We start from the raw sequence: 24,623 nt of genomic DNA, 5'->3' as shown, positions 1-24,623 counted from the left end.
ACGTATGTAATATGCGCAAACCTGTTTTTAGCTGCGAATCGTTCATGAAGTACATCTAGCCACGGAAGTATAGGCATGCACTGCTTTCTAGATGAAGGGAAAAACAAATACATTCCATTGAGTAAGTTTACAAATAAATAAAAAATAAAGTACAAATTACAAAATGAAAGTGAAACTTCCAAAAAATAGTATACAGTAGGAACAATTTAGTAAGCATACAAAAATAGTTTCCCTCAGTGCAAAGAAGACAACATATATGTCACATCTTTGTTTATTAAGTCTTGTAAATGGTTTGAGCTGGTGTACAGGGTAAGATGATCTATACATATCGTTAAGTCAGAATGTTTCTGATTAAAAGGCTTGTATACATATTCTTGTTTTGTTGTATTTTTTTCTTAAATCATCTTTTTGGACCAATACAAAAGAAAATAAAACAAGTGGTCAAAGCTACAAAGCCTCTATAGTTCCCATCATGTGGGCGTCGGCTAACTAGATAACGCTGAAAGAACATCCATAACAACTCTATGAGGGTGCATAGCATTCTAATGAAATATATTTTGTCATATTTTTTTTTATACACATATTTTCATAAAAACATCTTTTTTTGTGCATGGGTGCAGTTGCATTCCTTAGGATAGAGTAATATGATATTGCGTTTACATTGTCATGTATCCATTCTAAAGGAGTATAGGTGAGCTCTATTCTTCTCGACAGTTACATTTTTACAATACTCTTTGAAATACATCATCGGAGGTTACACGTTCACCTTTCGAGTGGCATGCCTGGTTAAAAACTTTCCTCTTTTACGCGGTCCAACAAGGTTGAGAGCCAAACATCTCTCACACGTACACACAAGGCATCCTGCTTGACCTATGTTTAAAAAATAAAACAAATAACAGGACAAAATTGTCACTCGACATTGTCACTCGTGCGTCTCACAAAAAACCCACACTTAAATAGCCAAACTGAAACCTGAGTGGCGTGTTAACAGTGGGAAAAAGTGACACGTTGCAAAAATGTCTGATGGGGCTATCATGCATGCATGTACACAGGATATGTGTGATGTGCAAAAATAATGTCTTCATTCATTCTGTCAATCTCACGTATGCAGGCTACAGTAGCATTTACAGTACTTATGGGATAAATAGTGTTTTTAATGTTTGGCGGACGTGTGCTACCATAATATGACCTCACCCTGCATAATCCCCAACATCAGATTTCTGCATAAAAAGTGTCTCAGATGAGAAAAATAAGGGACGTGTCTGGATCCGCTAAATCCACATACGTTCACTTATATAGAAAACAAAGACATGAAATTGTAGTGTAACAGAACAGGAGTTGATACTTTGCTACGCCAAATGCTGGAAAAACAGACACAAATCTCTCTCTGGCCGCTACACTGATATCGTGGACTGCTGTGATCTTGTGTCAGCATTGTGTCAGTCAATGTCAGTGCAGCACAAAGCTTACAGTCTTGTCCAGGAGATTAAAAACAAAAAAAACCCCTTTGTATAAGTGTACTTCCTAGTAGCACGCACGTGTGATTGGATTTTATTGCTGTGGCAAATTCACGCTTTCCAAGACCTTCGTGATATGATTGTGTGACGAGTGTGCTTCGGTTTTGCGTCGACAGATCACGAGTCTGGGGTCGGTGAGAGTGAGACAATCACAGTGCTGCCTGCGTGCCCTTTGCTGCACACTTCCTGGCACAATCACGTGTCAAAGCAGCACAATAGCACACGCCAAACCCTCGGAATCACCACATACTGCATTCACTTTGCCTCAAAGATGGAGCACATTGACTTTTAAACATTGGATGAATGGGAAAGAGAGGACGAGGCCTTGGATTGTTCTGCATATCGAGTGCGGCTACCAGGAGACAGAAGGAAGAAGGTAGAACAGAGCATCCGAGTGGACAAGTTCAACTTGGTGTTGTGGAGCGGCTGCACATTGCTACCAAACGATCAAACCCTTTGCCAAAGAAATGACTCCAGTTCTTTCGAAAACCCATTAAAAAACAAAAAAGACAAAAGTTTAGGATTGGGCGGGTTTTGGAAAAACAACAACAACAACAACAACAACAACAACAACAAGGAAGGTCCATTCAGCATAAGAGGACATTCATAAGCTGGGGAGGGGGAGCACTGTGGCTTTTTCATTCCAGCGATGAGCACGCCGTGACATCACAGAGCCTCGGAGCCGATCGAGGGGCAAGTGAGAAACGCATGCACACACACGGCGACACACGTCCACAGAGCAGAGAGCGCTTACACGATACACACGCAAAACGAAAAGGGTCCACTGAAAGAAGCAATGGCAGGCTCCAACCTGAAAGCACAACCTTTTTTTTTTTTTTTTTTTTAGCTGCTGTGTTACTGGAGTCCACCTGCTTGGGCGGTGGCGGGGGGCTTCGCCTGTCCCCTCTACCTTGTACTCCCTTCAGTTTGTAGATAATGACAAAAAGGTCGAAAGTCATGCACCAGCAGTCATCATGCAGTTACAGTTCACAGGAAGCACTTTTTGTTGTCTTGTTTCGGTGACATTTGTTCTTTTTTGGATGATTTTCTACAAAAATCCTCATGCCTTAGTTAATGTGATACTTTACAAATGTTATAAAACTACAAGTTGAACTCTCACACCCTTTTTTTTCCTATGTGTGTGTGCATGTGTGTGTGTGTCACATGTTGAGGTTAATTCTATGTTGTCATATTGTAGTTTGGTAGTCCTTGCCCTCCTCTCCTCTTCCTCACTTTCCTTTGCGCTCCGGTTGTGATTTTGCAGAGGAAGCTTTGGCAGCGGCTCTCTTGCCCTATATGACACACAATGAACAGGCAAAACAATGAAACAGAGCTCACAGTTTATCCCCCTCACAAAACGACCCCCAAGACACCAGGTGGCATGAACGTAAAAACAGGGGAGGCTCTGGTAGAGTTCTGGAGTTTATCCAAGCACTGTGATGCACGAGTGCTTGCGGGAGGAAAAATCGCGTACCTCGTGCACCGGGTAGTGTGTGTTGTGTTTCAGTGTTTAACCCTCCGAAGGCTGGTGCGCTGCACCGACTGAGCGTTCCTTCTCACATCCGCCCCCACCTGGAGCAAGGAGGGAGGGAGGAGGGACGTAAACAACACTCGGACCAGATAAGTGCTGAAGACAACATGGGAACCTTGCTGGTGCTGACCACTGCTGCAGTTCCACAATGCACTTGGTTCGTCATGTGTGGTTCTAAATGAGCTCACGTGGACAGTATACGTCCCAACAAGGACGATGAAGGACAAAAGATCACATGATTTGGTGATGTCAGGTATAATTCAAGTGCACCTTTTTGGCAAGTGTTTCACAAAATTGTGGTCAAATTCTTATTCAAGATTATACCAGCTTCGAAGTTCCACTGTACTTATTTAGATGATGACTAGGGATGTCCGATAATGGCTTTTTTGCTGATAACCCATATGCCGATATTGTCCAACTCTCAATTTCTGACGCCAATATCAGCCGATACCGATATGTGTAACATCACATACAATATCTCATGGAATTAACACATTGTGGTGACCCACAATATTGTCTATCTCAAAAGGCTGTTGTAGCCTATGGCTGTAGCCACTTAGCTACTGATAAAGAATTGTTGCTTGTTGTTGAGTTGAATGGAGTGTAAACTGATTGGTGCCACCTACCTCAACTCCTGTCCCGTTGTGAATCGCATCTCTACATTTGGTGACCCTCGACGTGGGTAAAAAATGTTGACTGACAACAGTGACGAGACCGAGGCCGTGCCTAGTTAGGTAACGCTGGTGCTATCCGCGCCGGCACAACCACGCCCGCGGCTTTAACATATCAAAGCCCAGTTCCGACTGCAAGGAATAACACAGGACGTGACAAAGTATTTCCACGTATTGGCGCCGCTGGATGCCTCGATGATGGAAAGTACGGGAACCATAGGCCTATGTACAGCAGTTTTTTATTATTAGTTTTCATTATAAAGAAAAACCCAATACCGATATTAACCAATATTACATTTTTATGCCAATATCGGGCCGATAATATGGGCCGCCGATATTATCGGACATCCTTAATGATGACTCATTTGCTGAAGTGCCAATTACAGTATGTCTGGTTTATCATGTATGTTCAAGGGGGGAACGTAACCCAACATTTGGCTGGTGGCGTCTGTTCATTTTCCACCCTATGCATTTTGCATCAGCTATCACCGTGTGGGAAAATATACTCACTTTTCTCGTCAGCATGCTGCCGTGTTCGTCAGCACGGTAGTCCTCTTTCTCCTCCCTCTGCATAAAGACAATTAAAATATCAGCACAAACTAATACTGTTACTGTATCTTATACAGTGGAACCTAGGTTAGCGTCATTTATCCATTCCAAACGGTCCGAAGCAATTTTTCTCAGAATTAATCCATTCCGGACACCAAAAATACAGTTATGCAATTTTACTTTTACATGCAGGAAACAATTTGAAAGGCATATAAATGCATCTTGATTCAAGACTTGATTGTTAACTAAGATGGCTCTCCTTGTTCTCCACCGGACAACACCTTCGTGTTTTGCAATGAGTTATTTCTTTCTCAAAATGTTGGCACTTCCTTTGGCTCAGTCGTGGATTATTTTGTAGACGAGATCAATAAGAAAAGCAGAGACTTGTGGTGTAACTATGTTAGTTAGCAAAGAACTACAGAGTCAACCACTGATGATGTCATAGATGGGCGACAGAGCTGGGAGACAAGGACGTCCGGTTCCATTTTCCATGTTAACAGGATGCTAACATGGACAACCAGAGGTGGACTCACGCAGTGTATTAATAACACGACAATGCGAGCGCCATATTGAAAGCTAACCGGGGCAAAATTTCAAAATTTCGGCAATTCTTGCCGTAAACCAAAAAATATGTTAACTGGGACGTATGCTAACTGAGGTTCCACTGTATACTGTGCAAAGTTATGAAGTGCTCATCAGAAATCAAGGGGAAAAAATGACTTGAAACCATGTGTTAGTACAACACGTTTTTGTGCCGTGCCGTGACGTCATCAAATTGATCCATTTTGATGCGCATTGTGAGACTACAGCTACTGATGGTTAAAAACATGGCTGGAATCTCATTGCCTCATTCAAAAAAGACAAAAATTAAAAGCCATGGAGAAAATAAGATGTTCCCCCTCCCAAAAAAAAAAAAAAAAGCAGCAGCGGGTCGTAGAAGCCTCAACCTGACCTTGCCCCGCCTCCAATCCTGTTCCCAAGCACGTTTGCCTGCCTCTTGGTGAGGAAAGCCTAGCCCCGTGCCAAAGGGCTGCGTGCCCTGCAGGAAGCGCCCACGCAGCACATGTGAGTAACCTGTGTCACACACCGGAGTCAGCAGAGCCTCCTGGGCGGCGTGGAGGCCTGTTGCGCTCATGTCCCGTCCTGACGATACTGATCCCACCCAGCCCTGCAGGGCGTCCTTTTCGGGTAGATAGGGTTGAAACGCTCCACCGCCGACCAACCTGACGCGAGCGTAAAGGAAAGTGAGTGGTGGATAGAGTAAAAATGGGAGTACAAGTAAATAGAAGTGACATACCGGTTGTCTCCATTGTGTTCGCCAGCTCGACTCAATGTGGACATCTCACACTGGCCGTACGCCTGCTGGCCTGCAACAACAGAAATGCCTTCCACTGAACCAAGCCCTGTCCCGCCTCTTTTTGTTCCTCCTCCTGTCGCAGGAGCCTCCCCTCTCCTCCCATCCGACCTCTGACCTCCCAGCTGACCGTTCAAGTTGACCTTGGGAACGGCGCCACTGGCTCTGACCCGGTCCCTTTCTGCTAACGCGCTCACCGGCTCCAGTGGCGCCTCCTCCTCCTCAACCTCCCCTTCCTCCTCCTCCTCCTCCTCCTCCTCCAGCTCCATGATGGAGCCGCTCGCCCCGCTGGCTCCACTGCTTGGGCGGCCCAAGCTGCAGGGAAGAGAGAGTGTGGCGCCCTCCGAGTCGTCCGCTCGACTGCTGCCGTCCAAAGAGGAGTCTTCCACTGTAACCAGCGACGGGCTGACCCCTGCTGGCCACACCTGGACGTCCGACATTTCCATCAAGGTGTCTTCCTCTGTGGCCGCGATGGGAGCACATTCCAGACTGGAGACTTCCTGCCAGTAGGGCTCTGCACCCAGCGGGGAGGGTATACTGTACTGCATGGAGGCTGGAGAGAGCAGTTCCTCCTGAACCAGCCCATAACCTGGAGGGAGGACAGGGGCGAGACAAGAGAAAGACTAACACCATGCAGGCACAGCCAGGGGGGAAGGGGAGGTGGGGAGGATCCAAAGCCATGTTTCCACCAAACAGTACAGTCCCGCTCCAGTGCTCTGGCACACAGCACAGCACACATCACTGATCAGAGCTTATGCAAATGGTACATTCTGACCATCTACATAAGCAAATGGAATTTGCATGATGTCCATCAAACAATATAGTGGTGCAAGATGTGGAGTATTATTAAAAGTGCATTTTGCACATACATTGGACACTTAATGTCATGTTCCGAATGTCAGGTTGGACCTTTTTTTGTTTGTTTTGTTTTGTTTTTTTAGTTAGGTCTTAGTTATCATGTGGGTTCCCATTTGTGCTCTTAATTTGGTTTTATGTTTCCTGTTTAGTGTGATGGGCAGCTGCTTTGCGGTCCCTGCAGCGGTACCTATTTCTCACAGTGCTACTCTTCAAGTGCAGCCACATTACTTGCAAAGAGCAAAGCATAGTCACTGCAAATGTCATATTTACTGTCTGAAAGCAAAACTCAAACATACTGAGCTCGTAGCTCTGTGGAGCAACAATGAGGTCTCACTCGGGCGCCTGTAGCCCGCCTGGCTCAGCCAGCCTCACGTTCTGCCCAAGCTCCAACCACAAGCTGCAGAATGGGAGTTGAGAGCGCTAGCCATCAAGCTAAAAGCCCAGACTGTCAACTCGAAGTCCAGCGCAACTCTTAATGTATCAGGGTGTGAGGTTTACCAACGTACAGTTGAACCAGCTGGCATCCGATATTATTATCAGGAGGAAAAACCTATACCGATATGATACGATATCTCATTTTTATGTCAATATCATCTGGTAATATCATTCGGTCCCTACTTGAAAGCACAGCAAAAATACACAGATAACCCAACACTGATCACAAACCTATGACAATTAACTTTTATTCTGCATTTTGGGCCACACTCATATTATCATATATTGATGATATTACTGAAGTTTTCTTGCTCGTCATAAACGACGACACCATGTAACGGTAAATTTACCCAAACTCTCACACAATACTGAGTGGTTTGCAGCAATATACTTCTTTTGTGGCTATTTTAATATTGTGGCGTGTATCGCAGACTGCATCTTTCCGTTGTAGTGAATAAGGAGCTGAGCCGAATGGCAAAGCTTTCAATTTACAGGTCGATCTACAGTACGTTCCTACACTAGCCTATGGTCATGAGCTTTGGGTAGTGACGGAAAGGACAAGATTTTTCTTCCATAGGGTGGCTGGGCTCTCCCTTAGAGATAAGGTGAGAAGCACTGTCATCCAGGAGAAACTCTGAGTAGAACTGCATTGAGAGGATCCAGATGAAGTGGCTTGGGTATCTGGTCAGGATGCCTCCCGTCCGACCGGTATGAGGCTTCAGGGAAAACCCAGGGCACATTGGAGAGACTATGTCTGTCAATTGGCCTGGGAATGCATCAGGATCCACTGGGAGGAGCTGGAGGAGAGGGAAGTCTGGGCTTCCCTGTGTAGGCTACTGCAACCTGACCTCGGATAAGTGGCAGAAGATGGATGGATGGATGGGTGTGTATTGGTTGGCGGACAGGAGTTTTTATTTTGGAGCGCATGACAGAATGCTATTGCTGTGTGTCTTATTCATCACGTGAATAGTACATGCCATACCTTGGGTGTAATGATTGGTCAGAAGCTACCAAACACAATAAGATAGGGAGGAGAACAACACACTAAAATCTGCAGATTGGTCGAAAGATAATTGGAACATTAGTAAGCTTGCCGAAATACAAAAAAAGTGTAGTTTCCGAAATGAAGGTTATATTCTTACAATAACACATTATTAGTCCCGTTACATACGTAGTTCATCCCAGCCTACTGTATGTAGATCTGATCCAAACTACACCATGGCAAGTCGAGATAAACTGTATCATTTGGTGGAAACGCAGTTTCATGGAAACAGAGTAGCTCAGCCCTGTCCCAATAAAGCTGCTAAAGCCTGAAGTCAGTCCTAATCAAAAAGTTATTCAGAATCCAAATACCCTAATTAAAAACAAAGTAAGTACGTTTTGAAAGTTGAGGGAAAAAAGTCTTTAAGGGTCTGATGTCAAGAAAGGTAAGGTGGTTACTGCCATTGGGACACAGTGAGTTGAGGGTAGGGGTACGGGATTTGCTGAGTCATCAGTCTCTGTGACAGCACAAGGCTATGACTGCCACAAAGTGACAAAGGAGACCAGACTGAGAGGAAAAGAAAGCTCCGCCTGTATTTTCCTCACGGGGTTGGCACGATATTGGTGTAGTGTTTTTGGGGAAATGAATTCTAATTTCAGTCATTCAAATCTCCTAAATAATGGACTGTTATTCAGTAGACTGATTGGTTTAACTGCTCTCTCTGATTCATGTACGATACATTTCTCAAGTTTTTGTGTTTTTTTTTGGCTGACTGTCAGAAGGTTTCCACAACATTCCAGCAGCTTTAGTATCGTTCCAACCATTCTAACATGTCCCATCATGGAAGATAGGCAAAGTAACTGTAAGTGTCATGCATAATAAATTATCCCAAACATGCCATCATATACACACACACACACTCAAACCAGCAATCATACATTCACTAAACATTTCGTGAGGTACACAAACTACCGGTACGTTCACACTTTAAGTCCGGTACTCTGGTCCGGACCAAAAATTTTAAAAAGATACTTCAGCGTGGCCTACTTAAGATTCACACTTGTATTTCTGTCAGCGGACCAAAAAATGCTCTCAGTTAAGCATATGGACATTGGACGGTGTATGTGACGTGTACATTGTCTGACAACCTCACACACCCAAAACAACATGATGACTTTCGGGTCACATACACTTGTAGGACTTGCCTTTCTTACCAGTTGAGATGTTCCCTAAAAAGGTTCCCGGAAATGTGCTGCAAGGAGACAGTGGGTCTGACAACTTCAGCAACGCTTGTGTAACCCGCCTGGTTCAGCCCCTGTGACCTGCCGGGGGCTCGAATGTCGGAATGAGAGTCGAGAGCACTTGGCGTCAAGCTAAAGGCCTGAAGCGTCACCTCAACGCCCAGCATGGGTCTTAAGGTTCAGGGAACGAGCTTTACCAACATACAACTGCACAGCCATACGTTACACTGTCCTAAAATCAACACCTGGATCAAGGGAAGGCCGAAGTAATAGCTCATCTGCCGCCTGGCAGGTTCGACTTGGTGAGCTTCCCCCCAAACCCTCCGCATATCCACGCAAGTGCTTGTCCTACCCATAGTCCAATACTGTTCCCCTGCCTGGAGCAGAAGTCCACATATGAACAAGGTAGATCCTGTCTTCAACAGTGCCCTCCGGATAGTAATCGGCTGTCTGAAATCCACCCCTGTATCCTATCTGTCAGTCCTTGCTGGAATTTCCCCGGCCAGTCTCTGACAGGGTGTAGCTACCCTCACACCGGCAAGAAAAGCCCAGTAGTATGACTGGGACATCATGCACAAAACCTAAATAACACTGGCTACACCAGGCAGGCTCAAGTTTCTCCATCCCTAGAACAAGGCAGCAGAAGAGATGCTACAGTCTGTCCGTGAGGACTTGCCCAGGGAGGCCTGACTAGAAACTGACGTTGGAGACTGTTGGGCCCTCCAGCACCCAACAATAATACATCAGGAACCCAAGGTGTAAAATGACAAAACCCGCTTCGCCACCTGTGGACCTTGCTGAAATGTTTACACACCTGGCGTCGGCCACTTCAAGACATCTTTGAAGAAGTGGGGACAGTGCGGCATGCCAATGAGGCGAACCTGAATAGACTGCTGAGCATATAATCAGCCAACAATACAGCCCACTTTCAGAAGCTGGGACCAAAAACGAGGTTGTGGCTGCATGACACTGAGTTGGCCATCTGATGATACACAAAAGAAAGAATGCAAACCGTAATGAGCGACAGGACACCTTTGTTGAAAAAGCCAGGTACGTTTAACTACTGTATTTACACTTCTGGGCTTACATTTAACTCTTATTTTTTGATAATCTGCACTCAGCTCTCTGTTGGATGTTGCTAGGTATTGCCTGGTTATTCATTTGGTGACGTCATATCCAGTGTTATGATGCATTGCAGGCAGACCGAAACCCATCTCTCTGTCCCCCTGTTTGCTCCTGGACTGTGTTCACACTTGACAAAATGAACTGTACTAGCACAGCAAACCAATTAGAATATTGGAATAACTTGACTTGAAACAAAATGTATGCACGCTTGCAGGCATGTTTAAGAGCCGCTGCATGTTGAAGGGTAAACAAGTTTAGTCTCTTAGTCTTTAACTTTGACATTCTCAGTGGAAAAGGGCAGGAAAGGCGCTAATAGGATTGACCAAAGTCTTTTCATAATGACCGACCCCATTTGGCAGTGGAAGATTGGAAAGGTGGTGCGAGGGGCAATGTGACTTTTACAAAGATATTCAGAAGGCAGTGTCAGGATTCAGGGTCAGTGACATTAAATCCGTGTGGCTTTGTATGAACAGTTGAGGCTGTGAATATAGACCGGTTTCTTGGCAGGATAGCACGTATTGTCTCTTTTGCTAGTTCGTTCAATGTGACAATAGGGTCTGCCTGAAGGACTCATTGTAATGAAAAACCCGTGGGATGTGGTTGAGCAGAATATTGCCTTCGAGTGACAAAAAGGCAATATTGTATTTACTATTGCTACCAGTAGAGGGTGTTGTATGCTCATGTTGAAGACGTGTGCAGCCCCACTTGTCTCAGTATGTGTTGACGTGCCTGTAAGCATATTATAACCCACAGTAGAAAATAGACGGCTTAATATAGAGCCACAGCAGTCCTTATTGGCTAAGGGAGAACCCGGCCATTGTGTTCTGCGTCCTGATTGGCTGTAGACCATTGTCGATCAATCTCCTTCGTGCAGTATCCTGTTGTGGTCAATAGTCGCTAGCAAAGTAGCTAACTGAGCTGCTTTCTAACCGCCAATAATAAGAATAATAAGAACAATAAGAACAATAAGAACAATAAGAACAATAATAATAATAATAATAATAATAATAATAAGAAGAAGACCGGCTAAATGAATGTTCGGTTCAAGGAGGAGGACGAGGAGGAGGAGGACGACGGCAGAAGTCAAACGGCGCCAGGTAAGAGGAGTGAATACGCGTGAGTCACATTTCATGTATCCAACCTAGTAGTAGATTGATCATTGAAATTCAAACAAAATTTGAACTTAGAGAGTGTCTAAACAGGAGAGAAATGTCATAAAATGTTAATGCTTGTCTGAGAAAAGCGTATAAAGTGTATAGTGAGGGATTTTACAGCATTAAAACACACACACACACACACATATATATATATATATATACATATACATATGTGCATATACATATATACACATATATATACATATACATATATATATACATATATATACATATACATACTGTATATACATATATACATACATATATACATATACTGTATATACATATACATACATATATATACATATACATACATATATATATATATACACATATATATATATACACATATACATATATATATATATATACATATACATACACACATATAATTGCACCTATCCCCTGCAATAAACAAGGGAACACTGTGTGTCATATTTGGATTTGTGGCCCACGATAGTTTTTTTTATCTTTAGCCCTTGACACATTTAAAAACTACAATTAATCAAGAAAAACTAACAAAAGCAACAAGAAAATAGGAAAAATAGCAGTAATTTTACGAGAATGAAGTACAAATATTAGAATAAAGTCATAATATGACTTGTATTGTAAATTGTAACATTACGACAAAAATGTTTAAGAGCATAATGTCATAATACTATAAGCTATGATGCTATAATAAAAATGGTTTTAATTCAATATATGGGAAGGTATTTAACAATCTTTAAAAACGTAAATTATTTAGTGGAGATAACTAAGGCCGCTGTGTTTACTAAAAGTGCTATCTTCAGTTGTAACCTGACTACAAACTGAAACAGGCCAACTCGACTCAGACGTTATAGGACGCACGGATGAAAATCTACCCAATTTTCTATGAGTATGTGTGTGGGTGTGTGGGTTTGTGTGTGTGTGTGTTTCTGGGATGTTGCAGGGCCAGGACGATGACAGATGGCTTCAGAATGAGGTGAGCATGGAGATGTGGGTCAGAACTGGAATGAGCGTTAGAATGAATGTGATGAATATGTACTTGCCCTTCCCTTCACTCCTACTATTTAGACACACATATACACACACACACACACACACACACACAATTGCGCGCGTCAAAGGCACAGGATCACAAAATATGATGAAGCTGAAATGAACTATGGTACTGCACAAGGACTGTTGTAGCACAGAACAACAACAGCAACGGAAAATGCACAGCACGCTATTCATTAAACGCCATTCATACACACACAATTGCACTCACATTGGAATACAGATGAGGACAAATACTTTAAGCCCACAGGTGAGGCTTGTATATATACAAAAATAGTCACAGACAATCCAAACGAAAGATAACAATCATCACTCACACTTAGGAGATAACACTCAAACAATGGTGACGGTGACTTTGTCATCAAACCTGGGCAAACACTGTAGAATAAAATGGCATTTTAACACATACGGTGTGCCAACTTCCTTTTAAAAAAATAGTTAAAAATATCAAATACGCTTCGGTGTCACAGAGGAAGGCAGGGTGCAACAGTAGGGGTGTCCAAACCTTTTCCACCGTGGGCTGCATACTAAAAAAAATCAAAGGTTTTATTTTTGTAAAAAGGCCAAAAAAAAAAGACTTTTTTTTTACTTTATTATCATAATATTGTAACGTTTTCCCAACCTAATTTTCCAAAAGTTGCAACTTTATTTTTTGTTTTGTTTGCTTCTCATATGACTTTTTTTACCCTTAATATTTCACATTTATGCTATTTATTTCTCTTAATATGGTGATTTTAGTCTCTCAATACTATGGCTTTATTCTCTTAATATTTTTGGACTTTATTATCGGAATATTACAACTTTCCCCCAAATAAATTTTCCAAAAATTGCAACTTTATTTTTTGTTTTGTTTGCTTCTCATGTAATGATTTTTTTCCCTTTAATATTTCAAATTTATCCTATTTGTTTCTTTTCATCTGATGATTTCGCTCTCTTAACATTTCGTCCGCATTCTTGTAAAATTAGTCCTCGTTTTTTTCCCATTTTCTTAATTTTTATTTTTGGCCCACGCAGGCCATAAATGGCCCTCAGGCCACACTTTGTCCTGCCTTGATACTTCTAATTTAACATCACACCTCAGAAGGAATCACATAAAATACCCGACCCAGCGAGAACGTCTTTTTAATTTCACTGATTGTATTAGTCCAGAGTTTCACTTTATTCTTATATGGATGTTTGTGCAACATAGAAATGTGCAGCTTTCCTAATTGTGTGGTTGCTGCTGATGGTAGGACATGTTATCATACTAGACTATTGGTCATGATATTTACTTAATGACTGGTTGAGACAAAATGTTTCATATAAACTGGTGTAATTTTGCACACAGAGTGTTTATTTGTTAAATGCATCCTGTGGCATCACAGTAAGAGAAGCAGACACGACATTATTTTGAGGGAAGAGCTGTGCCAACATCGGTATCGGTAATGAAGTGCAAGACATTGTGCCTTTTTGCTTTATTTGATTTTAATATGCCAATGGCCAATAAAAAACAAGCCGCGGACAGCACTCTGGACACCCTTGGCCGAACTAACACCATGCATTTGCTGTTAATACAGTCTTTAAATAGTCGTTTTGCCCATGAATGAAAAAACATGGCGTCACAGCCACCTTGCGGGAGCGTTACGTGCTGCACAGCTGATTATGTGTCACAGCGTAACATCAAAAACACACCATTTATTTCACAGAAAAAGAAAACGGCACACTTGATCTGTTAATAACGCATTGAAGACCAAAAGACATTGTTGAATAGTAAACAAAGAAAAAAAACAAACATTGTACACAGTGAAGGAAACGTCATGCCATGCAAATTAGAAACAGAAAACAGCACATCTGTACAGCATTTTGTTCTAGACACTCTGAATTACACACAACTTCTCTTGGTTGTATCTGCGTTGAAGCTAGTTTACAGTGCAAGGCTGATAAAATACACCCCGTGCATTCAAACTTAAATCCTTGCAAATATTTACGGACACCTCGCACACACAAACATATCATATAACAGCAAAAGCGTGCACATGCACATGCACAAACTGTAGAACACACACAGAGCTGGACTGAGAGAGGAGGAGACGGTCCCCCGCTGGACTGAATGAGGGAGGAGCGCGGGGAAATATAATGAGAGGAGGAGGAGGAGGCCCGGAGGTTCAACATGAGGTCACATGGGGTCAGAGGTCGGACAGGAAGAGCTGTGAGGAAGAAGAGCAGGTGACGGGAGGAGGAGAAGGAGGAGGAGGAGGACGAGGCAGCGGAGTGGCACGGCAGCAGATATGACATGTCGTAGATTGAGAGATCGAGAGAGAGAAAGCTGTCCTGAGCCAAAGACGTCAATTTGATCACCTGTTCTGATAGTGTTTGCTTTTCGGTGGAGCAAAAAAATCAACAGGCGAGGCTCTGTCTTGTTCTCAGGCAGATAGAAGGAAGGAGGAGCAGAAACAAGGTATGAAGGCCCAGAGCACACTGTTGCCCGTGTACTCATGCCACTTTTGACTCGTGTATTCATCCCAGACAAACACGCACACATCACCTAAACATCTCTCAGACAGGTCTTGGTAAAAATCAAGTATAGTGGTACCCCAGTTTTTGTGGGATTCGGCTTTTGATTGCACGGAAATGTGCGCACATTGTCTCGGTTACCGCACGGCCTGACAAACAAGTCGTTCATTTCATTTTGTAGAATTGAAAGCATCAGTTGTGTTACAATTAACCGGGCCTGACACAGTTAGAAAACTAATAACTGCACTTCCAGTGTACCAATTCCGCGGCGGCGGTGGCTCAGGAGGTAGAGCAGGTACAGCGCTTCGATCCCTGCCGCCTCCACCCAGTCCCCGGGCAAGACACTTCACCTCCAGTGCTGCCCCAACTGGTGTTTTGAATGTGAATGAATGTTTGGTGGTGGTCGGAGAGGCCGTAGGCGCAAATTGGCAGCCGTGTTTCCATCGGACTACCCCAGGGCAGCTGTGCTTACGGATGTAGTTTACCACCACCGGTGTGTGACTGAGATGGGTTCACTTCATTGTGAAGCGCTTTGGGTGCCTTGAAAAGCGCTAAAAAATATGATCCATTATTATTTCTATTTTTTTTTATTGAGTACAGCAGCAAAAGTTGCAAGTGCCAGCACTTACATAAAAGGAGAGAAACACTATTGAATTCAAGAAATAACTCACAGCAAAGGAAGGTAAATGTTCATTTATCCCTTTCATATATGCATTTTGCATTGTTTTCAACATGTAAAACTATAATCGTTCTGTATTAAAACTGTTTGCTGTGACGGATTTACATTGCTTCCTATGGGGCAGACCCTTTGGACCGGATTAATAACAAAAACCGAGGTACCACTGTATAACAAAAATGTGTCTGCTGGTTTTTACCTTTAAAATATATCACATAAAAAAAGAGTAAATCAAAGGGGAAAAGAGGTTACCTTTGTTTCTCATTTTAGCATCATGTATGAGGCGTGAAAAAGAATGACTTGTGCTCCAGTGACGAGTGCACGGAGGCGGGGGAGGAGGGGCGGAGGGGAGGGGGGGAAGTCACACTTTGCATGCTGCTTACAGAGAATGACACCATTCCTCAGGCCTCAACGGCATCCTCTGAGCGTCATTAGCAGACCACCATGCAGCCCCACTTCCACCTGCTTCCACTTACCCCTCCTGATAAACGGGGGTCTAATAACCTGCGGCTTGCGCACCAGGCGCGATGGCCTTGTGTCCGTGACCTCTTGTGGAGCAACAGAGACAAGGTAAAAAGGCCTGTTACCCACACTCACCGCAAGGGTTACAAAACACATCTCACCTTTTCCGGTACTGGACTTACGAAAGAGGGTGGATCGATCTAAATATCGATATTATCAATACCAAGGTAGTATCAGTACTGGATTGAGTTTTTGTGATTGTTTATTTTCACAAATATGTGTTTTTTTTGTTGTGTTGTTCAAATATATTGTTATATTAATATATTGTTTACATATTCTTGGACATAGTAGGGCTTTGGGCTTTTGCTTATTTTGCATTATTGACTTCATATTGCTCAAACAATGAGTAAATGTCCATTTATCTATATAATTCATTATGCATTAAGGCGCACAAATCATGGACTCCCGCAGTGTACAAGATGCGCACCAATTTGCACGCTAACCGGAAAATATACGCAAACCGAGGCAACAGTATGTAGGTAGAAAAAAACTCAACCATTTACATCTTTAAGCATCTGGAGTATACTTTTATCCACAATGTAGTGGTTGCTAATAAAAAAAAAATAGCGAGGTTTGAGGTGCTCAATGAAGCATTAAAACCCGACATTACTCGCCACCGACAGGGGCTGGCTCTTTTTTGTTATAGCTAATGACGTTTTGCATGTGTTGCCGCTTCATATGCGTGAGGAGGTCGTATTAAACGTGAAGTGCCACCACGGGAAACGTGCGCATGACAAGTTTTGCACTCAACTTCGTCTTTTTACTCCTGCTCCTTGCTACATTGTTAGTACGTGAGCTAGCAAACGCTGTTGTGATCACATGGGCTCTATCCGGTCGTTGCTGCTGCTGCTCGGTGACTTCAGATGTAGGCCGACAGAATCTGAAAAGGGTTTTTTTGGCTATTTTTTTTTAATCGGATCAGGACATCCTTAAAAATCTTGCCATGAATTTTTTACGTTAACCGCAAAAAACGCTAACCAAAGTTCTACTGCCTGCATGCAACAACATTATGATAAAATAAATCTACTTGAAAAAGTCTATTAGGCATTGCTATACATTTTCATCAGTGTGGCTTTGTCCCTTTTCTTTTAGACTTTTCTTAACAGTTTAGGTAAAGCACCTTTTGTTTTATTCTGCACACGCACAAACATAAATACACAGATCTAGCTAACTTTTTTTTTTTTTTTTTTTTTAAAAAAGCACTCCTTTTGTATACTTTTTTTTTTTTTTTTTTTTTTTTTAACATTTTAGCCTGAGTGGAGTTTGCTCTCTTAGGTTTTTGCGTTTTGTTTTTGAGGTTGAACATCTTTTTGCAGAAAAAGGTCATTTTTTTCTGAAAGATTTGACATAAAAACTGTAGAAAATCAACGGCCCAATGCATTTTAATAAAGGGAGTAGTTGATGGGTGTTTTTTCACTGACTGTTATGTGTATGTGTGTGTGTGTGTGTGTGTGTGTGTGTGTCGTACCATTGATGACACTGGGCGACAGCAAGGCGGAGTCGCGATCACCCAGTCGGCAGGCGCCCTCCTCTGAAGACCCGGGTGCCAGTTGCGTGGCCTGACCCTCCAGAGAGCTCACAATGTCTGCACGATCAATATTCTTCAAAGCAGTGTACAGGCTCTCCACTGAGGGGAAAATCAAATGCGGCTGCGATAAATGAAGAGCTGTTAAACGAGTGAGTCGATCTGTGTGTCACGCAGCGAGTGGATGCGTGTGTATTCCAAGAAGCGGACATACTCTTGGCTCTCTTGCCCTCTCTGCTGGCCCATAGATTGAGTAAGGTGGAGCTTTGGTCCAGCAGTGAGTTGGGATTCTCCACGCGGATCCTATTGATGTCATCCACGCCAAACTGGAGCTCTCTTGCCAACTCTGACCACAGAACAGCCAATAAATAAAAAGAACCATTTTCAAAAAAATGTCCTTCCTGACCTTTATTGAGCCAAGGCACATACACATGCAATATATTTTACGGCATAACACCAAACCTTCTAGTACAGGGGTGTCCAAACTTTAAAACTTTTTCCAGCGACAGCCACATAGTGAAAAATGAAAGGATGAAGGGACACTGCAAGGGATATTTTGTAAAGCAACACATGTAAATGTGCTAAGACGTTATTTATATTTCAAGAAAAAAATGTTCCTTAGCTTTGAGATATTGGTAAATAAAAAAGGCTTGTGAATTATCATTCATTGCTGAAGAAGCCTATTATTAGTATCAACTTAGCTCCTTGCTCTTTTTTCCCCATGTGTTCTCTTTTTTAAACTTTCTTCTTTAATAATCTTTGTACATTTTCTTTTCATAATATTATGACTTTATTCCCACAATATTATAAGTTTTTCCCTAACCTAATTTTCCAAAAATTACAACTTTATTTTGTTTTGTTTGTTTCTCATAACATTACGACTTTTAATATTTCAAGTCTATGCTACTAAAACAACATTATTTTTCCTCTCGTAAAATATTTATTCTCGTAAAAATATATTTTTTGGACTTTATTCTCTTAATATTATGACTTTATTCTCACAAAATTACAACAGCTTTTTTTTCCCCATTTCTGCATTTTTTTTTTTATTTCAATCCCAATTTTCCAAAATGTACAACTTTATTTTGTTTTATGACTTTTTCTTGAATATTTCAACTCTATGCTATTCCCACAATATTATAACTAACCTGATTTTCCAAAAATTACAACTTAATTTTGTTTTGTTAATATTACGACTTTTAATATTTCAAGTCTATGCTACTAAACCGACACTATTTTTCCCTCATAGTATTACAAGAATACTGCTGAGTTTTCCTTTTTTTTGTTTTTGTTTTCTTGTTAAATTATATTTAACCTCTTGTATTACGTGCGGGAATATAAATATAAAGACAGGCCCCCAGGCGGCACTTTGGACACCCCTGATCTAGCAGAAGACAAACAGATACATTATTTGTTGTAAATAAAGAGTACTTTTCAGACCACTGAAGTGAAATTGGATCACTTCCCGTACCGCAGTTGATGATATCTCATGTGCCACGGCGCAATGGTTGGGAATCACTGTTTTAGGAGACTGACCTGCCCAGCTTAAGCCCAGTTGCTCCGATATGATGTTTATTTTGATTTCAGTCCTCTCCATTGCGTTCACTATAGCTGAAGACATGAAAATCCAATCAGTTCAGCAATTTAGGACATTTAAGAGGCGCATACTGAACATGCTGGGGCTCCTAAATGACCTGACTTGAGTGTTGATAGCAGTACTTACCTGAACACAACCACTGTTCTGTTGAAGGAGATAAGCAATAACCTCGATATCAAACGGGCCGGAACGGGTAGAATTTAGGGCGCATTCAGGTGCCAGTCCCAATAATCAGAGTAGCATTCAGTAATCATTAGTGCATTGCATCTGCGCTTTGTACTGAGTAGACAGAAAAGACCTTGCTCCCAAAAACACCTCTACTCATCCATCTTGGTATCATTACAGGAGACTGGCATCAGGGCTCCTCTGTCTTGCTCCACTGCGAGGTCCTGCCCATTCCCAATGCTAAGCTCAATGCTAAGCTAATGCTAAGAGTATCTGCTGCCATGCCAGTGGAAATCGCAGTGGAGACCCCAGCGCCATGCAAACCAATATCACGGGAGTCATTCATCTGTTCCAGGGCACCCACAGAAGCAAAACATCCAGGTACCGTGGAGCCATTTTGGGTCCTATAGAGATGTGCATCTTTTGGCACACATTCAATTGAATTCAATTTCCTTGAAGTGCACTGCGGAGAACGTTGGGGCATACTGAACAGCAGTGCACTGCATCCAAGGCTCGGCCTCAGTGCCATGCGTGCACATGAGAGAGGGGACGAAACAGAGAGGAGAAAGTGGGAAGCAAAGGGCTTTGGGTAAAGGGGCAGTGCAACATTCAGAGCCTGTTTCCACTGTGGATACTTTAGGAGCGGGGCTGTGCTTCAGGCAGTGAAGGACTCACCCAAACTGGGCTCATTCAGTGCACTGTAGCGCTCCCTCAGAGCCAGAGGGGTTAAAGTTCGCCTGCGTTCTTCACTTCCAACGACCTATGAAAACACACAACATCAAAATGGTCAGTCGTTTGAGGTTTGGCTTCTAATCCCAAAGCTTTCTCATCGGCTTGAGATCAGGGTTTTCATGCAAGCACGCCTTTGGATCTTGCTTTGTGCACGAAGGAAGATTACTTGCCGAATATGATGGACTTACTCATTTTCTTCTCGTAATTATGACTTTATTCCCAGAATATTTTGACCTTATTCTTGTAACATTAGAACTTTTTCCACAACCTAATTTTCCAAAAATTACTTAACTTAGTTTTGTTAGTTTTTCATAATGTTACGACATATATTTTTTTATGTGACATTATTTTTTTCCTCATAATATTACAACTTTTTCTCATCAGAGTACAACGTTTTTGTCTACATGTTTTAACTTTATTCTTGTAAAAGCACTGCAGATTTTTGCTGTTTTTTTTTTTTTAAGTTTTCTTGTTCAATTATATTTTTTGAATGAGCTGCGGGCCAATAAAAAAACAGCAACAGGCTCCAAATGGCACCTGTGCCGCACTTTGGAAACCCCTGGTCTATATTGTCGTATTTTCTTTAATTCTGTCTACCATGTTGGCTAATACAAGTGTCAAGGTGACTATAGGGGTGTTATTTAATGTCTAGAGGGCTCTAATAATGGTAAACACCACATTTAGAAGGTCATAAACTCTGAAAATATTAGATTTGTAGATAAGGAATCCTGGTTTGTGGAAATTCACTTATCACGGTAGGGTCTGGGAAAAAAAGAACCCGATGAACAAGAGATCACTGCACATTTAATGAAAGTAGATGTTACCTTGACACACGGTGGCATGGCGATGTTGAGGTTACAGAGCACATGCTGCGCATCCTCATATTTGGTGCACTTTCTCAGAAAGGACAAAAAGCCAGTGGCGTCCTTGTTACTGTCTCTGACCTAACAGATAAAACAGGAGAGGAAGAAGTGCAAAGAGAAAGAAGAGAGCAGAAAGAAGAAGAAGGTATAGGGAAAGTCAAAGATAAGAAGAGAAAGGGGAAAAGAAAAAAAAATCAAAATCAAAGCCAATATTAGATTCCACCACAACGTCGCAGGCATGTGGTGCAGTAACATGGGGCCAGAAGCAGGGGGAACAAAGATGGAAGCAGTCCACAGGCAGGCGAGAGGGAGAGATTTACCTGCGCACTTTACCTGGACGTCTGTCAGACCAGACAGAGAGAGTGACCGCCAGAGAGAGAAAGAGAGACAGTGAGACAGACACAAACAAGACAGGCAAGGCCGCAAGATTGCAAGGCTGGCAAGGAACGTGAGGGAGTCACGGGACATGCAGACGCTCTCACAAGAGAGTCGCCAGGCAGAAAGGTACAGTCAGCTTCGACTATTTATCTGGTGGGTGCACAGTAGTACAGTGTCACACTGACACGAACACACATGGAAAAAGCATCAAAGTAAATGGGAAAAAAAAGAAAAAACACTAATATGATTACAAAAGATCTTGGTCAGATCTGTTTAAGAGAAATACTATGAGGAAGAGAGCCACAAAGCGGTGACAGACACACAGTGCCAATAGCCAAAGGGACGCTTTTATACAATCACATGTACAGTAATATGCATAACACAGAACTCAAGATGAATCTTAAGGCTAAAAAAGGATAAATTACACAATATTAAAGTTGGAAAAGAGCTACTTTTGTGATAATTAAAAGAAAGAAAGAAACAGGATAGACGCCACGGTGCCAAAAATAGCGCCTTAATGGCGGTAATTGCACGCACGCGGCACAGTGTAGCGCCCCCGGAGAGTCACACACAGTCTGACGATCTTTAATAACTTTAATCTGACCTGAAACGACCTCTCCAGTCCCTTCGTGATGGGAGGGACACTTCCTCATTGTCACTAGACTTCCGCGAGATGCATTCACGGACATTGCGAACATTGTCTTTATTACGCTTGTATGTGTGTCCTAAATAAACAGAAAAACAACAAGTGGATATTCTTAACACTCACTTTGTAACTGTTAATGCGGAAGTCCAATTAGCTGCTTTGAAGCGTGCTCGTAAACCCCAGAAAATACACACAACACATGTGAATTTCAATTAAATGACTTGGCGTCCTTGAACGCTACACATCATTGCCTATATTAATACAGAGTTAAAGAGTGATTGAAATTATTTTACAATTCTTCGTGTAAATGCGAGTAATTGATAATCCTGTATTGCTATATTTATTATGTAGCTCAGTTGCTATTACATATATTCACCAGAAGAGTGTGCTACTCACGAGCCACACAGTCATGTTAATGTCAGCCATTGAATAAACACAGTACAATCTGTTATTCGCTGTTCAATTGTGCTAATTTAAAAGAGTTCCCAGTAGCCAACGTGTGATGGGAGAACTTTGAAATAAAATATTGAAGTTACTTTATTTTTTTAATTAAAAAAACAAGAACCAAGTTTATTTGTAATTCTAAACGAAATTAAAGTGTTTCACTCACCACTTTTTTGTCTCTCCTACGAGGTAACGCTTTATTCATGCAGCATTTTCCAAATCATATGCAAATAACACGATTACGTCATCGAGCGACTTCTAGGACAGCCAATCGCTACTTTTCTTGTTGAAAGGTTGGCAACAGTGACGGCAACACTAACATTTTGAAGAATAAACATTATGATAAACAGGATTTGTATTTCAAAAAAAGGTAAAATGCATATTAAAAATAAATAAATAAATAGCTTTGTACAGTAAATATCATTAGAAATTGTCAATACTTAAGTGGGCTGTCTAGCTATAAACAGGGCAAATGTGAACATGCTCCCAAAACAAAATTGGAACTTGTGTGCTGCACAGGCAACAGTGAATTACGCTACAATTATGGCTGTTAAATGACTTAACAATGTAATTGATTGAATGCATCATCATCCATGATAAATTATGAATGACTCCTTAATCGCAATGATCATTCTCGTCCACAAATCTTCCTTAGAGAGATTTTTTTTACACATTCACGCACGCGCACACACACACACACACGCACGCACGCACGCACATGCACACACACACACGCACACACACACACACACACACACACACACACACACACACACACACACACACAAAGGGCTTGTGTAAATTTGATCCCAACGTTTGACAGCCCACAAACACACACAAACACCAGAAGAGTTTTTTTGGCGGGGTTAGCAGGTGCTCAGCAGGAGAACGGACTCGGTGGACAACAGCACGTGAACAGAGAACCTCACAGTACAACATCAACACACAATACAGCAATACGGGTACAGACAGAGAAACACGGAGACAGACCTTGACAGAAACAGGCAGCCGGTTATCTCTGAAGGCCTGGAAGCTGAAGCTGCGAGGCTGCTGCGTGGCCTTCCTGATTGGTACCAGGTTTCCAGAACATTCCAGGTGCAGCGGCATGCCCTCCATTAGCTAAAAATAAAAATGAAAGGTAAACTGTTAGTAGAGAAGAGGTGAGCTTGATTTCGTTGAATGATTTCTGTCCCGACCTCAATGTCTCGACTCCTTGCTACCTCGGTGAAGTTTTCATGCAACTCCAACGTCTTGTCCATCTTGTCATCGGTCATGCAGTAACAACGCAACCGTCCTTCCCGCGCTTCATTCATTTTTGCAAATATGACAAACTTAGCCATATAAGGTACTGCCATGAGTTCACGGTACAGCAGATTGGCAAAGGTCACAGCCTCTGCGGTACGGGGACAATCGGCTAGCCAAAATCTGTCGGAGCAGATATGGTAAGTGTCCATTGTGGGAAACCAGGAAGCAGCTTTTCCTAAAAGTATACAGTACTGATGACGATGATGGAGCTCACCTTGCAGAAACATTGGTGGTGAAGTTGGCGCAGCTGTTTGCATACATCAGCTTGGTGGTTCCAGTGATGTCCTCCCACTGTGCAGGTGCTGTCCCACCTGAAAGGTGACAACCACACCGTGTCATTCATGCCCTGTTAACCTCATCACACCTTTACAACACACTTTATGAGCCACTACGAGAGCTAAGAAAAGACTGCGTCATTCCAATGTCATCCCTAATAGGAAAGTTGCTTGGTCAACTACCAATGACACTGCAGAGGAGGCGCAGGCTGGTGGTGTCACCCTCCCCAGCATCGCGAGGACTCTCTCGCCAGGACGGTGGAAGTGGAATCCGGAGGCCGATTGGACGGTGAAATTTGCGTCTGCGTGGTTCGATGGTGACCACTGGGCTGAAGGTCGCCTGGTTGCCAAGTTGTCGAGTCAGCAGCTCGTCAGGGATGGGCTGGGCCTGAGAGGATGAGAGGACGAGCCGGAAAAGGCAGAAGAAAGGTTGTTGGACAGAAGCACGAGTGTGCAGAATACTTGGAAAAACTAAAAATACAAAGTAAACCACCCCTCACATTTCAGTAACCATTTTTATCTATAGAAAAGAAACTTGGAT

The 24,623-nt window shown here is 42.5% G+C and overlaps 1 protein-coding gene across 10 annotated transcripts in view; it reads right to left on the bottom strand.

Annotated features, from left to right (window-relative positions):
• Positions 1 to 258: 258 nt before the first annotated feature.
• The window catches only part of LOC129170302 (ankyrin-1-like), an 83,942-nt gene continuing 59,577 nt past the window's right edge, over positions 259 to 24,623 (bottom strand). For 2 of the 10 annotated variants that reach the window (XM_054757699.1, XM_054757702.1), the window contains 15 exons: positions 24,266 to 24,470; positions 24,022 to 24,118; positions 23,699 to 23,927; positions 23,493 to 23,621; positions 20,996 to 21,115; positions 20,115 to 20,199; positions 19,214 to 19,288; positions 17,892 to 18,023; positions 17,621 to 17,779; positions 16,107 to 16,178; positions 5,566 to 6,211; positions 5,356 to 5,491; positions 4,230 to 4,286; positions 2,992 to 3,089; positions 260 to 2,809 (listed from right to left, as the gene is read on the bottom strand). In XM_054757699.1, the coding sequence (XP_054613674.1) occupies positions 3,021 to 3,089; positions 4,230 to 4,286; positions 5,356 to 5,491; positions 5,566 to 6,211; positions 16,107 to 16,178; positions 17,621 to 17,779; positions 17,892 to 18,023; positions 19,214 to 19,288; positions 20,115 to 20,199; positions 20,996 to 21,115; positions 23,493 to 23,621; positions 23,699 to 23,927; positions 24,022 to 24,118; positions 24,266 to 24,470 (2,211 nt within the window). In that variant the 3' untranslated portion in view covers positions 260 to 2,809; positions 2,992 to 3,020. Of the gene's footprint in view, positions 2,810 to 2,991; positions 3,090 to 4,229; positions 4,287 to 5,355; positions 5,492 to 5,565; positions 6,212 to 7,593; positions 14,648 to 16,106; positions 16,179 to 17,620; positions 17,780 to 17,891; positions 18,024 to 19,213; positions 19,289 to 20,114; positions 20,200 to 20,995; positions 21,116 to 23,492; positions 23,622 to 23,698; positions 23,928 to 24,021; positions 24,119 to 24,265; positions 24,471 to 24,623 lie in introns of those variants that run through there. The other 8 variants (XM_054757706.1, XM_054757704.1, XM_054757700.1 and 5 more) reach the window with 8 other exon arrangements.

This window comes from Dunckerocampus dactyliophorus, chromosome 17, assembly GCF_027744805.1.
Source record: "Dunckerocampus dactyliophorus isolate RoL2022-P2 chromosome 17, RoL_Ddac_1.1, whole genome shotgun sequence".
NCBI lineage: Eukaryota > Metazoa > Chordata > Actinopteri > Syngnathiformes > Syngnathidae > Dunckerocampus > Dunckerocampus dactyliophorus.
Note: the sequence above shows the minus strand (reverse complement) of the source record. Positions and strands in the feature narration are given on the sequence as shown.